This window comes from Tetrapisispora phaffii, chromosome 6 (genome assembly GCF_000236905.1).
Source record: "Tetrapisispora phaffii CBS 4417 chromosome 6, complete genome".
NCBI classification, from domain to species: domain Eukaryota; kingdom Fungi; phylum Ascomycota; class Saccharomycetes; order Saccharomycetales; family Saccharomycetaceae; genus Tetrapisispora; species Tetrapisispora phaffii.
In genome coordinates this window covers 44,523-59,376 of record NC_016525.1, presented here as the reverse complement: position 1 = coordinate 59,376, position 14,854 = coordinate 44,523, and the positions used below count along the sequence as shown (strand labels likewise).

The following is a 14,854-nucleotide window of genomic DNA, read 5'->3' as shown; positions in this document are numbered from 1 at the left end:
TACTTAAACAACCAATCCTTTAGATTACATCAGGACCACTTAACGACCCAGTAATAGCCTAAACACAAGTTACTTTTTTTTGGTTGTGTATTGAGTTACAATTAAAAAAAGATAATTCACCCTAAGATGACTTTGGAAACGATTTCAGCAGTGACAATTAAGGCGTATTGTGACATACCTCACCTCTTCCAAACAAATAGGTTATGGAAAGATATTGATCCTTCTCAATTTTCAATTAAAGGTTATGATGGGAAAATTTTATTATGCTTAAGCACTGATTTGAATGCTAATAATTTTAAGTTCTCCCATAGTAGTTATAAGATTGAAAATGATATCGTTTCAATGCCAGTTTTAAATAAGAATGTATCATTCCAGTCAGCTGCGCATGCTGCAGTACCACTCATAATTGATGACGGTGTGCATTTCTCTCGAGATGACTTAATTGAGAAATTAAAACCGGAATTAATTAAATTAGCAATTGAATTCGATGTAGAGATAATTGTAACAGAAAAATCAGTTTACGAAAGAGATGAAACAGAAATAACAAACGCAATTATTTATATAAACATTGTTGGATTGATATCAAGAGTTCAGAATTGTGAACTTCATACTACTATTCTAGTACAATTAGTGCAGAATAAAATTGCAAATACGCCTCTATTTATTGAAAGTCTGGACATTGAGTCTTCATCTCTTATCCCATTCTGCATTGGTGTTGATATGACAAATATCAAACATTTAGCTTCAGTTTATAAAACTGATATTCATATACCCACATTGTTAAATGACGATGATATGAGTTTGTTCGCACCGCAAGTATTTTTTTCCAGCAGAATACACTCGTTAGCTTCTGAAGCTAAACATGAAATGTCCCAATACATTGAGAAATTAAAAGAAAATATCTACTATAGGAGCTTAACTTCCTTGTCACCTGGAAAATTATTATACATTAAGACATATTACCAAGAAGAAATATTTAAATTGATGATCAAGTATAATACTTACATAAAGATAACGGATGATAGCGTTAAATTTCAATCCTCATCTAATGAATTTCTAGCTATAGTCATAAAATTATTCACCACATCGATTTTACATGAAATTGTTGAGGTTCAAATGATATTGGATGGGCCATTTGAATTTACTGACGATAATATACTTAATGAACTGCATTATAGTGACAAATCACATATTGTATTTATGCGCAATACCTCAAATCTATCACAACTAGTAGTAATTGGTAGTAACTCTCATAATGTGAAATCAACGAAACTCAATGAAAAACATCAGTTACTTCAGTTTTTAACAACAGTGTTTGAGAATGAGAAAGTAAATTCTAATCTAGTGCAACTTAGAGCTATATTCGAGATCCATCCGGATTACGAAGAGTTTATTTCAGGGAAAAAAAATGGTAAATTGACAAGAATAATGGAGGGAGCAGAATGTTTATTAGAATTAAAAATGACTGAAAATGATGATAATATTAATCTCTTCCTATTAACCAACACTTATAAAGAGTTTTTACGATCATACATTCAAGTAATGGATGAATTACCTGCAGAAAAGTCCTTTTTTATCCCTGAAGTTTACCATCGTCCAGTTATTGGTGCCGGTGGTTCCCTAATTCAAACAACGATGAGAAAACATAATGTATTCATTCAATTTTCTAATAGTTTTCTGTTACCACGTAGTGAATTTTCACATTTAAGATATGATAATGTCATTATCAGATGCCCTACAAAAAGTGAAAGTAATATAATTCATGCCAAACAAGAATTAAATGTTTTGGCACAGAATTATGGATCCACTCAGTCGAAAAGTTTGGTTAACTTATCTGCAGGTCAATATCGCTACATTTTAAAGACATCTCCAGAAGTCATAGGTCAAATTGAAAAAAGTAAAAATGTATATATACTATTTCCATTTGAACAACCTGGCTCTGAGTTTCTTTTAGAAATCAGAGGAACTTTTGAAAATTCCGAAGCAGCTGCAAGAGAGTTGATTGATCAAGCTTTTGGAGGAGAAATAATATTTGATTTGGAAACTACTATAAAAGATGAAAATGATTTCTATAACTCTGTCATAATTCCATTCAATAGAGTATACAATATTATCATTACATTGCAGAAAAACCATGTCACATTGACATATAATAAAAATAATAGTCTTCTGGAGAAATGTATTGAAGAGCTTGAAAAATACTTTTTGAATAATAAATTAAAAATCACTAAACGTGAACAGATTAAAGATTTTATACATATCCCGCCTATGGAACTCCAAGATATGACATTAGCTGAAGATTTGAAAGGAACACAAATGTATTATCACAATTACAATAAGAATCAATATACGAATAGAGACTCTGTTCCTGACGAAATCCAAAATACTAAATCTTATATACAATACCCATATTATAGATACGGTTATGGCTATTAGTGCGTGAGGCATACTAATGGTATAAATAGTTAAATAACGATGGTAATTTAAAATGAACAAATTCGCTAATAGATATTAAGAATATATACACATTATACATTTTATTTAGTCACAATAAAATTTACAACATTGTCCCAATAGTCTCGTTTAATAATACTAAAAATATATCGTATTCCCTAAATACTGCTGAATTGGAGTACATCTTTGATTTGCTCTTATTATTGACTCGACTATCTGCATCTCCTTGCAAATAATTGAACGAGATTCGTAACTCATCATACATCTCGCTAGGGTCCTTAGAATGTGAGATTTTGGACTGTTTCTCGTATTCTATAGTTAATAGGTTTTTCAAAATTTTCCTACAGTAAGAATTATCAACAGTAAGCCCCTCCACATCTTCGATTTCTGGAGATATATGACTTGTGGCTTTGACAATAAACGTTAAGGTATTGTGAATTCTAGATAACAAATGACTATTATCATTGACGTCATTGGTTAGGAACGTTAATTTATCGTGATCATTCCCGAGAACTAATAACCGCTTACGTGCATACTTCTCTTGTTTGAATTTATATCTGATATACTCTTTGTAAGTATCTCTGACCATAGCTCGATTGGATATGAAAGGTTTTAGCCGCATAAATCTCCTGTAATAAACTTTACAAAGAAATCCATTGTCATGAGCAAATACACAGAGTCTCAGTTCAGGAGGAACGAGATACTTGGCAGGATTAAGATACAACGAATGCTCTGCCGTAGTTATTGCATTGTTGGTTACAATTCTCAACGGCTTATTCATAACAGAAATCTATTCTTTTCCTATAACAGTAAAAGACTCCATCTATTTCACAGAACTCTCAAGTGGACTATTTATTACCTTGCTCTCAAGAAAAATCCCAAATAATCAGAGAACGATGATATTATCACTTCGCAATCCAAACGAATAAAAATAATCCTGATGCCTCAAATTTTATAATACTAGTTCCACACAACTTACCAATCGCAATGACAAGATCAGCTACTCTTTCATCTCTTATTCTTATACATCATAACGTATACCAAATACGGCTCCACTGCATCAAATCGAACTTTTCCCTCTTACTATTGTCCACTAATTGCTTATTCCAAAATATAGCAATTTCGAAAACCAACCACCACGAATTTTTCTTTTGATGGCATCTGTATTTCCTATATTTCCTAAAACGGAAGTTTCTCAAAATTGTTTGCTTTTTCGATGTCTCGAGAAAGTTTTTCAAAACTCCGTCCAAACTGCTATAGAAACCCATGGAGGGTTTCGAAATTCGAAATCGATATTCAGCAATTAAGATGTTTTCGAGTGAATTAGAGTAGTTTTAGACTGAATTGTTTTTATCTAATCGATTCGAGGACATTTGGAAAAACTTCTGAAACGCTAGGGGAAAGAGTCTTTGAGTTTAATCAGACTCTTGCAAGTAGAGCATTGATAACTGCATGTTTCTAACTTTAGCAAAGGGCCCTAGTTACCTGCAGTGGAGTGTTGAGCACTTAAACTATTGTTGTTTTTAAGAGATAGTTTCCACAAATTTTACTTCATCTCCGCCAATGTTGTGAGTTCTGAAGTTTAATTTAATCCAATATTCTGTTGAGAGGGATAATTGGCTTTATCAAAACGTGAATGGGCGTGTAAAGTTGATAATTGTTATTGCCTTTTCCGATTCGAATCGATGCTAACACTTCCGTGCGAATAAGGTTAGCTTCTCTCCTATTGTACCGGTTACATTATGGGTTAACTTTCCTGAGTATACCTATCGGGAAGTGCAGAGGTGTCTTAATCCGGTATTCATCTTTTAGAATGTGATTATAAAGTATATCGCACTGTTAGTAATCACTTTGGATTCGGAAAGAGATAAATATTTCTCAATTCCATCGTTATATTTTACACATAGTTTAGAATTAGTAGATTGCTACTCATGAATACAAATATATAGATATATAAAGCTAAGACTATCGTGTATCTTAAATAATCCAACTCATATTCTGAAGTTACAAAACCACAACAACATCTCAGTTAATTTGCTACGCTGAATAATGACGGAACCAAAAGTTCCAAAGCAAAGATCATGGCTTTATATATTTGTATACCTAGTTCTTTATGAAGGTCTGATGTCTGGTGCCATTAGTGGTGGTATAAATTTTGCTATCTCGTATGGTATGTACGCAAAGCGTTCTCGTCAAGTCACCTTATGGAGGTTCCCACATACAATGTCAGGAGATTGTGCTGTGACGCTGTTCGTTCAGACCGTTCTCACGCATATCATAGAAGAAATTATGGTTGGATGGGACTGTTATACTGGTGATACATTCTATTTCCCATCTCTGCCACTTGGGGGAAGATTAAATAAATGGGCATTTAAAGCATTGGAAGTTGATAGGGGCATGGTACCCTTCGGACTAAGACCAGAAGCTAAAGAAGGCGCAAAACCTACGTTTAAAGGATATGTGAAACAACTAATAACGTATGATGAAAATAGAAGTAATTTTGTAAACTTCATAATATGCGCAGTCCACAAGGTAATACTCGCCCTTTTAATAGCTATTCCGATTTGGTTCGTCGAATGGCCAGTAACGATGGGTGTATTGGCTGGTATTGGAAAGTATATCGGAGGTATAGAATACGAGTTAGGAAACTATCCTAAGCCACAAGTCATTAAACTAGTATACACCGTAATATTGGGATGGGTATCTACACCAATCTCAATCGCAGCAGTCATGTTAAGAAACCAATGGTATGTAGAGTACTATTCCGGCAATAATCAAGTATTAAACGGCGAAAACGCTAAACTGTTTGACTTGGAGAAAACAAAGAAAGACAACGAAAAAATAGTAAAAAACACCGACACATCCTCATCTTCAGAGAGTGATGAGTAAGTTCTGTCCATAGCTACATCAAGGATCCCATTAATTCGTTCTCAAACAAAATATTCATTTTGCATGTCGATACCATTAACTATTTTCATTCAATAATTACATATTCATTAATAATATGCATAAAACATATATAAAAAGTTTAATTATTCAAAACTATCTAATTGTAATCATTATAGTCATAATTTACCTGTCTGATGTTCCATAAGTTGACTATACAGCAGCTGCCTATCTTCTTATTTATCTCTCTGTAAGTATGTTGTTTCAGATTTGTCGCATACTTAGTTTTTTATAGTGCGCTAAAATTTTAAGCGTCAGAGAAAAGTTTCAAGTGACAGTGAGAAAACGTCAGTGTATGGTGACATCAGTTATTGAATAATGTCATATATAAAGAGTATAATTCAATGAATAAAAAATTAACATATACCGACACTTCAATCATACAAAACAAAAGTTATTACGGTATCAACAAATGCCGCAGAACACATATCTATATCTTCAGTTCCATGACCGCTTAACACAAATATGGCTTAATAAGTACACATTAGTACTGATATTAGCAGCGTTAAAGCTTTTAATGTTTTTATTTTCTATCAAAAGTTCGTTGAATATTGCGCAAGCCTATGTATTAGCTAACTGTGATACAATCGATAATCTATATGCTCAAGCCATTGAAGACACACCGTATTATATTGCGAAATTTGGAAATTATATGATTAAAGAATCGATGGAAGGATCTGTAAAGGCCACTTTAACTGTTCTATCGTTACTTGTATATTCAAGTGAAGAATTATTCAAGTTCTTAATTGATTTGTATCTTGGGACATATGAGTGTTTGATAGTGAGTGCTATCGATGGGACGGTAGATGTTGCAACCAATGCTACTGAAAAATTAATATCCTATGTAAATGGATCAATATCTACATTAGCTAACGACTTAGATAATGGATTAGATGATATATCAGAACTTATTAACAAAGTGTTGAAAGTAGCAGATAAAGTCGAGAACTTTTTGACAGGAGATGACGATGACGATGAATCTCAAATTGCTAGTGTCAATTTAACAATTTCAGCATTAAGAAACTTATATATCCCTTCATCAATTAATGACAAATTAGAGGCACTTTCAGCAAAGACACCAAGCTTTTCAGAAGTTAAGAATAAGACCCAAAATCTAATAGCTGTGCCGTTTGAAAAGGTCAGAAATGAAATATCAGATATAGATGTCTCAAAAATAGTTGGTAATCCAACCAATTTATATGTGCCATCAACCAACACAAGTGATTTGTCAGTGGAGACATCAATATGTAGCCCTCATAAAGCTGAGATTGTATCATTTTTCCAAGATCTGAGTTCGGTCATCAGAATAACTGTTCTAGTCTTCGTTATTTTGCTAATACTTGGTGCCTTTGCTATGATGATACCTGAGTGGTGGGAGGAAAAATTATTATGGACAAAATTATATAAGCTAGATGATAGCACATACTCTGGTAACACAGTTGAAATAGAATCATCAAGTGATGAAGAAATAAACAATCCGTTCAATGATAAAAATCACATTAAAACCAACAATCGTAGTGACAGTGATTTCGGCGACGTAATCAAAAGTTACTTTGAATGTTTTAATCCATGGCATAATAGAGTCTACTGTCTATTTACAAAAATATCTTCAAGTTTATCTTTCCTAAGGAGATCAGAAACTAATACGTCAGATAAACCTTATCTAAGATGGACCATTCTTTATGTGACTTCAGAGCGTGCATTACTAATTCTTGGCATTGGATTATTGGGCCTTTTAGTATGTATTGTTCAACTGATAACTATATCTATACTAAACTCAAAGTTAAATGCCTTTGAACAAAATTCAAGTATGCTTTCATTGAGTGCAAATTCAAGTGCTGTGTTTGATAAAAATTTAGAATTATGGGGTAATCAAACAAATATTTATATAAATGATACACAAACTAATATAAATGAGCAAGTATTTGGTTGGGTAGACACAACCACTAAGTCTTTAAATGAGACAGTAACTGATTTCATCGATGATATTGATGATGCACTTGCGGATTTGTTTAACGGTACATTGTTATATTCACCGATGAAATCAGTGGTATCGTGTGTCATTGAGAGTAAATTGTATGCCATTAGTAATAGCTTGACATGGATAAATGAAAAGGCAGAAGTTACACTGCCTAGAGTTAATATTACTGAAATTAAAGACGTCATTGTTGCAAGTAATACAAGTGGGACCACTCAGAATGTGGTCGAAAGAATAACAGCTGACACATTGAAATTTATCAGGAATATAATAAAAATGTATAAGCAGAGTGTCGAAATTGAAGTGGAGATAGTTTGTGCTATTCTTGGTATATGGCTTCTACAAATTCCTATTGCATTATTAATTTTATATTTTAAATAAATACACAGATATATTTTTTAAACTATAATTTTTGGATACCTTGGTAAACTTAAACTACCAATAATATTATTTTTAACAATACTTGACCCATTTTCCGTATTTTCCCATTCCCCCTCGAAATCATCTTCTAACATGGAACATATCAAATATTCTCTGATTTCATTAATTGTTTTCAAGCATTCAAAATAATCATCTTCATCATCTTCATTATTTCGGACATCCACTGACAATCCAGAGAAGCTCTCTACTAGAGCAGGTTCATCATTCTCATCATCATGCATTTTGCCGCAACTTTTTTGAGTAGTGCTGAAAACTTCTCTCTTGAACGTTTCGAATTTTGGTGGCTCATTACCAACGTTATTTGAGTTATGTGGTGTTGGGTGTATGATTGAGTTATTTCCAACTGTTGATAGGCTAGGCAATTCTGACATATTGCCGTATTGTGAGGAGGTTGGTAATGAAGCAACTTGAGAAATTGGTGGCAATATCGCATTTTTTTGGAAGGTTCTGTAATTGCTGACAGGTTGTGAAGTGCTTATAAGGTATTGACTATTTTGTGGTAAAGATGCTAAAGGTGGGCTCATCATATTGTTACTTGGTGGATAATATGATCTTATTTTTGGATAACCTGCATTAGTAGCCAATGAGTTTGGCATTGGGATCTTGTTTTGAAAAGCAGTTACGTTTGTGTAAGTGTTGTTCAATTGTGGTTTTATAGCGTTGGTAATAGACTTTGATAAATCTGTGAAGAACATAGCAGCATCCCTGCGATTAAAAGCACGTGGGTATCCTGAAGCATAATTAGAGCCTGCAGGTAACGTACTTGAGATAGGTGGTAAAATCGTTTGTAACTTGTTCAACAATTGATTCTTTGTTGGTGCATGGGTGCTCTCTAGCAACTCATTTGGCAAATAAGCTTGTACATCTACAGTTGGTGTTAAATAGTCATTGTACTTTCTTGGGTATTGGTTTCCTTGAAATTGTTGCTGCTGTTGCTGCTGTTGCTGTTGTTGTTGAAGTAATTGTTGTTGTTGCAATATCAGTTCTTTCTCTTTCTTTGACTTTGGACCTCTTTTCTTCTTGATCCTCACCTCTGAGCCAGTAGTGATATGGATTCTCAAATGCTTTTTCAAATCCTGTGGCCTCTTGAACTTCTTTACGCACGTTGGACATGCAAAAGGCTTCAACGGGACATGGACTCTCAAATGCGAAGTAATATGATCTCTTTTCTCCGTCTTGACTTTACAGTCGCCCCAATGACAAGCAAGTTGCAAGTTGTTTCTTGACTTCCTAGAGACATGGTCCTGGCACAAGTGATGGTATAAAAACTCTGCGCTTTCGAACAATTCCTGGCAGTCGGTCCATTGACAAGGCAATGGTTTTTCAGCCGAGCATGTTGCCGGCTGTGCTGGTTGCGGTGGTGCAACAGCAGAAGAGGCCGGGACACTATGACTTGAGTCCGAATCGCAGTCGGTGTCACTGTGCACAGGAGAGCAACTGCTGCCAGCAGGAGAAGGCAAATGAGTAGGAGACGCAGCGAGATCTGTAGCCAACTCTGCGTGTTTCTCCTGATTCAATATATTTTTAACGGAAGACATTGTATTCGAACCACTTCAGCTTCAACGTGGGGAGTGTGTAGGTGCAGAAAAATAGACTGATGCAAGTACGAGCATGGTGCCTGAAACAACAAAGGTGTTTTTTTATTCTTTTATTAAATATGCAGTAAAAATTCAATTAAGTTTCTATTACCAATGGAGCAAGAATGTGAAGAGTTGGGTTTTTCATTTTCGTCACAGATTCGTGAGACGTGATAACTGGCACGTGCAGGGGCTTTGCCAATAGACGCAGGCTGGGCAGGGTAAAAAACACATTGTAGCACGTGATATGCAATGTCCTTGTGTTGCCCTTGTGTTACCCGACGCATTGAATTTAGGGGTGCCCGTTGGCAGGCCCCGGTGACACAAAACGTATAATTCAGACACACCCCACGCCTGCACACACAGAGGGAACTGGTGGTCATCTGGTGGTGTCTCTACCAAACGACAAGTACCTAACAAGCTGCTAGTGCAGTATCCACAGGTTATGACAGCTGCTATTCCTGTGTCGGTGGGACAGTGAAAACTGCACTCTGGTTTTCAATGCTTTGTACTCCAAGCAATACATTCCATTTTAAGAACTGCATTGTTATGGAGAATTGGGATTCCAGTGACCAGTTCAGCCTTGTTGATGTCAACATAGGTCGTGGGTCCTCCGATTGTTCTCTTATATACATTACATACAGCTGCTGACACACAATGGTTTAGAGTAGGGGTTTCTTGTTGAAAATATTGCTTCTTTTAACTGTCAGTTCAGCTCGATTGTGCAATCTGATGGTACGTCGATGGTCTGGCACCTCCTTCAACCGTCGGTTGGATGAAAAGCATACATGCATCTAGTACATTCATCGACTAGCGCTGCGTCACCTAATCAGACGCCCGGGTAATAGTGTTGCGATAAAATAATTTATTTGAGTATCGCATATTTCTCACACATATGATCAACTTAATATAAGAATTGGGTGTGTCAAACTTGTGCTAAACCAACTCACAACTGCATCATTGACAGGAGCAAACAGCTGTGATTATTCGTGCCGCAATTTGGCCTTCAAAATGGATTACAGTCATCAGAAGGAAACGTCGAAGATCCCGACTGAGGAAACTCAGAAGTTATCTAAGAAGACTTATAAACCAAAGAATATCAAACAACAATATCAGAATAGACAGCTGGCGCAAGTGGTTATCGAATTGATCAATGCCAATGAACATGATTCATTGGCATATCTGGCAAGAACGAAGGGAATCCCCCCGCAGCTGAGGTATTTGGTTTGGCCAATTCTATTGAAATACCATCCTATGTGTATCTCTCCAAACATCATCTCGAATACAATCATATGGAACCAAGAGACAAAATCCTACGAATTGAATGCCAAAGAATCGACAACATCTGTAACTGAGACCAATAAGGGCAATAAGAATGCTCAGAAACAAGACATCAATGCTAACGACAATAAACCAGACTCAGAACTAGAATCTTTGATAAAACGTGATTTGAAGAAGTACTTTCATATAAGAAGAAAATACCCAGATAATCAACAGGAAAATAAAACGCACCCTGCTGCTTCACAACCAACTGTTAACGATCTAGAAACAATAGACGATCTAGAGACAATCGATTTATTGAAAACTTCTATATTGAATTTTCTGAATAAATGGTCAAAGGTTTTCTCGTATGAACCTGGGCTGGCTTGGATCGCAGTTGGCTTGGCAGAATGGTTTCCTCTTTTCGAAGAAGAAGAGATTAGTGCTGAAGGTCCTCTTCTTTTGAATGTAAAAAAACATAGTAATGTTGAACAATCAAAAAAACAAGAAGCTCAGGAGACAAAGAACCACGCTGTTGAAAATTCTGCTGCCATAAATGAAACCCAGAATGAAGATGCCACTAAATCAAAAAATACAACTAATGCTCCACCCACTTCATCGTCATCTTCTAAAGTCAGAACAAACTATATGAGATTATTTACTGAATATCCATTACCAACGCTTTTGAAAACGCAATTGCCAACCTCAAACATGTTTAACTTTAGTGAATTGTATGAAAGATTACTGTTGGTAATATTGCATTCTCCAGATTCAATTGAAGCCAAGAATAACATTGTAAAACATCTGAGTTTAGATGTATCAAATGAGAACAGTAACAATAATTATTTCCCAATACTTTCAGGCGGAAGTTTATCATTCCAGATCCAACTGTTTTTCAAAGTTTTTTCGAACATACTACCAGAATTATACCAACCTTTAATTGATGAAATACCGTATCAACAGAACACATCCTCTAAAAGTTGGCTATATTGGTGGATAAAATTCAGCGGTGCTAGAACTTTACATAAACTTGACAGGGCAAGAGTTTGGGACCTATTACTGGGATGGAGACCTGAACCGAATATGAACCGAATAAACTTTTACTTGAATTACAACCAGAAAAAATTTGACCATCTATACTCAACCACATTTTCATCGAATGTTAAATTCTTAAGCTCCATATCGAAAGATGACCCTTTTTGGTTTCCAGATTTAGACTCAATTCCAATTGGTGATAAAAATTTTCCATACGATTATGATGTTTTCAGACAGTTATTGATTTTAAATAAATTTGAAAAGAGCAACCTAGCAAATAAAGAGGAATCTAAGGCTCAAGAATCGGTTTCCGATACAAACGATGACAAAATACCATTTTCACTAATTGATCCTCATATCCAGATAATTTTTGTCTACATGGCTATTCTGCAGTATAATGAATTTAAATTACTTGAATACGAAGAGTCTGAGATTACAGAATTTTTAAATAATGTGCCGTTGCTTTCCAAAGCTGATAATGCAAGCTTCAAGAAAATAGGTGAATCAAAAAAAGTTTTTAAAATACTACAACCGGCAGAGGAAGAAGAGAAGCCAATTTCTGGGAAAAATATCGTAGACACAGATAACTTTAAGGTAAATAATGAAAGCTCCAAATCAAAACGCAATACACCAGATATTTCTGTAACAACCACAGACTCCTCAACTTTGGAGGACATAACTCGTCAATCTACACAATCCGAATCAAAATTTCAATTTCCGGATGAGAATATTGATAGTATCTCGAACTCAACACAAACAACAAGTCATATGCGAATCGAAGTAGGAAACGATGCAAAAGCATCTAATTCATTCGATAACATTTTACAAATGGCAGGAGACATTTGGCGTAAATGGCTCTGGAGAGAAATAGAAGATACATCAAGCGATGATCTATTCAATTTCGTAGATTCATAAATTCATAAACCAGTCTCAACAAGACATATTCGTGCATATTTCAATAACTAAAACAGACATGACCCAGACAGTCTACTTAGGGGAACTTCATGTCCCTGGAAACACAACATCAAAAAACTAAAACATATATAAAGTGTATGATCTATACATGTATTCAACACATAATATCTGGTCAATAGCCCGTTAGAAAAGTCCATCTTCTCTTTTATCGACGATAAGGTTCAGATTGTCTTTAGAATCTGTTTCTTAACTATGGAGGGACTTGAAATTTCGAGATTGAAAAATGAAAAAACAGTACAAGAAAAATAATAGCATCTATTGTTTATTTAAAATTTATAGAGAACTTAAATAAAGATACACATTTCAATAACATACCACCTTTACGAAGTCTCTGGTGATTATAATAGACTAACAGATCAAATCATTGAAAATGATATGTGCGATTAGTGGGAAATCACCTAAAAATCCAGCATTATCATTGAAATCGAAATGCATATTTGAGAAAACTTTACTTGAACAGTATGTTGCAACTTCTGCCAAAGATCCTATCACAAATGAAACTATGACCATGGAGGATATCATCGAGCTTGCAAACACTCCGCAACAGGTGTCGATGATCAATGCATTGAATTCTAGTACACTGAATAGCAACTATAGTATCCCAAATTTGTTATCGACTTTACAGAATGAATGGGATGCTGTCATGTTAGAGAACTTTAAAGTAAGAAAACAATTAGATCTTTTTACGAAACAACTATCGACTGCCATGTATGAAAGAGATGCTGCCAAGTTAGTCGCAGCAAAGTTGTTAAGAGAAAAGGAAGACCTTGCTTCAGAATTAAGTAGGTTGACTTCACATATTGCTAGTTCAGAGTCTAGTGATTCAACTATTTCGGAGCCACTGTACGGCTTATCAAAAGACACAAATAAAGAATCTTCTGTATTGCCAATTCCAAAAGAGTTTCTTGAAAGAATTATTACAGAATCTCAACAATTCGTTCAACTTTCGAAAACTAACCAAGATAAGTATAAACTATCCGGAAGTCAAAAATTGGTTGATAACATTAAGAAATGGGATATTGTACCTTCATCTGGATTATCAGTTATTATGAATTCGGATAACGGTAACACTTTCAAAAAGGCTATCCTCCATAGTCGTACCATCAATATCATAGTTAACCCAGATTTGATTAAGAGTATTGACGGTGAATTTATAGATAATATAAAATACTGCTATTCCACCACCGATGATAAAGTTCTATTATACACCGATGATAGACATCAAATAACGATATATAACACAGAGACCAAGGCAGCACAGAAAGTTGAATTAACTGATGTTGAAGACATAATATTGCTTCGCAACCACCACCAAATTGCAAATGATTACTTTCTATGGGCTGATAGCCAAGGCAAAATTGGTTTGACATCGATGGATTTAAAAAAAACTTATATAATAACGGAAAAATCAGATGAAGTAACGAATTATCACAGTGCAGATTTACACAAGGATGGCTTGTTATTAGCTCTAATCAACGACAGAGAAGTCCTAATCACAGACATAACAAAACCTTCGGAGACAAGAATCACCTTTCAAATGGGGAAGGAAATCCCTGACGACAACAGTACCATAAAGAAAGTTCAATTCAGTACCAACGGTTACTGGATGCTTGTTGCGACCGAAAAAAATGTCATGGTCTTCGATTTAAGAAAAGATCCAGGAACTCTGGCTATAGAGCCTTTCAACACATCCGAATTTGAATTCTGGGACACAGACCCTTCCCAAAAGTACATGCTCACATTGGCCAATTCCAAAATAACAATACATACATTTAAGAAAGCCACCAAGAAGTGGGAAGCACCAACAGGAAGCAACAACCAATTCACGTTCCCAGAGCAAACAACAGATGTCACGTCCTTTTACGTCCTTTGCAGCAACGGAAAATTGACCCTGATTATGAAAACAAAAACAGATATATCCATATGCTCAACTGTATAATTATATAAACCAAAATACAATTGTCATCCAATGGCTCATTATTACAACTTCTTATTAACTGTTTCTTATTCTTTCCTTCTATAAAGTCCTTCTTAATAGTGTCTATGCGAAAGTTGGAAAACGTTACAACAAAAAAATTCTTTTATTTGGAACTGAATAAAGGTAGACAATGTATGTCTAATTTATGTTATTTAAATGAATAAAGAACCGGTGATATAAATATGCAAATACGAGATCAGTAAGGAGGGT

At 34.9% G+C, this 14,854-nt stretch overlaps 7 protein-coding genes across 7 annotated transcripts; 5 read left to right on the top strand and 2 right to left on the bottom strand.

Annotated features, from left to right (window-relative positions):
- Positions 1-126: 126 nt before the first annotated feature.
- On the top strand, positions 127-2,436 carry TPHA0F00300 (uncharacterized protein; the record flags this gene model as incomplete). The annotated part of the gene is made up of 1 exon (XM_003685903.1): positions 127-2,436. One exon carries the CDS (start codon positions 127-129, stop codon positions 2,434-2,436), a length of 2,310 nt encoding a protein of 769 aa, XP_003685951.1.
- A 121-nt stretch (positions 2,437-2,557) lies between these two features.
- On the bottom strand, positions 2,558-3,235 carry IRC19 (Irc19p; the record flags this gene model as incomplete). Its single annotated transcript, XM_003685902.1, has 1 exon — positions 2,558-3,235. The coding sequence occupies one exon, from the start codon at positions 3,233-3,235 to the stop codon at positions 2,558-2,560; it is 678 nt and encodes a 225-aa protein (XP_003685950.1).
- A 1,268-nt stretch (positions 3,236-4,503) lies between these two features.
- Positions 4,504-5,343, top strand: TPHA0F00280 (DUF2456 domain-containing protein; the record flags this gene model as incomplete). The annotated part of the gene is made up of 1 exon (XM_003685901.1): positions 4,504-5,343. One exon carries the CDS (start codon positions 4,504-4,506, stop codon positions 5,341-5,343), a length of 840 nt encoding a protein of 279 aa, XP_003685949.1.
- Positions 5,344-5,812: 469 nt separating this feature from the next.
- On the top strand, positions 5,813-7,759 carry PRM1 (pheromone-regulated protein PRM1; the record flags this gene model as incomplete). Its single annotated transcript, XM_003685900.1, has 1 exon — positions 5,813-7,759. The coding sequence occupies one exon, from the start codon at positions 5,813-5,815 to the stop codon at positions 7,757-7,759; it is 1,947 nt and encodes a 648-aa protein (XP_003685948.1).
- A 17-nt stretch (positions 7,760-7,776) lies between these two features.
- On the bottom strand, positions 7,777-9,357 carry RIM101 (alkaline-responsive transcriptional regulator RIM101; the record flags this gene model as incomplete). Its single annotated transcript, XM_003685899.1, has 1 exon — positions 7,777-9,357. The coding sequence occupies one exon, from the start codon at positions 9,355-9,357 to the stop codon at positions 7,777-7,779; it is 1,581 nt and encodes a 526-aa protein (XP_003685947.1).
- Positions 9,358-10,407: 1,050 nt separating this feature from the next.
- On the top strand, positions 10,408-12,606 carry OCA5 (Oca5p; the record flags this gene model as incomplete). The annotated part of the gene is made up of 1 exon (XM_003685898.1): positions 10,408-12,606. One exon carries the CDS (start codon positions 10,408-10,410, stop codon positions 12,604-12,606), a length of 2,199 nt encoding a protein of 732 aa, XP_003685946.1.
- Positions 12,607-13,036: 430 nt separating this feature from the next.
- On the top strand, positions 13,037-14,605 carry PRP19 (E3 ubiquitin-protein ligase PRP19; the record flags this gene model as incomplete). The annotated part of the gene is made up of 1 exon (XM_003685897.1): positions 13,037-14,605. The coding sequence occupies one exon, from the start codon at positions 13,037-13,039 to the stop codon at positions 14,603-14,605; it is 1,569 nt and encodes a 522-aa protein (XP_003685945.1).
- Between the last annotated feature and the right edge of the window lie 249 nt (positions 14,606-14,854).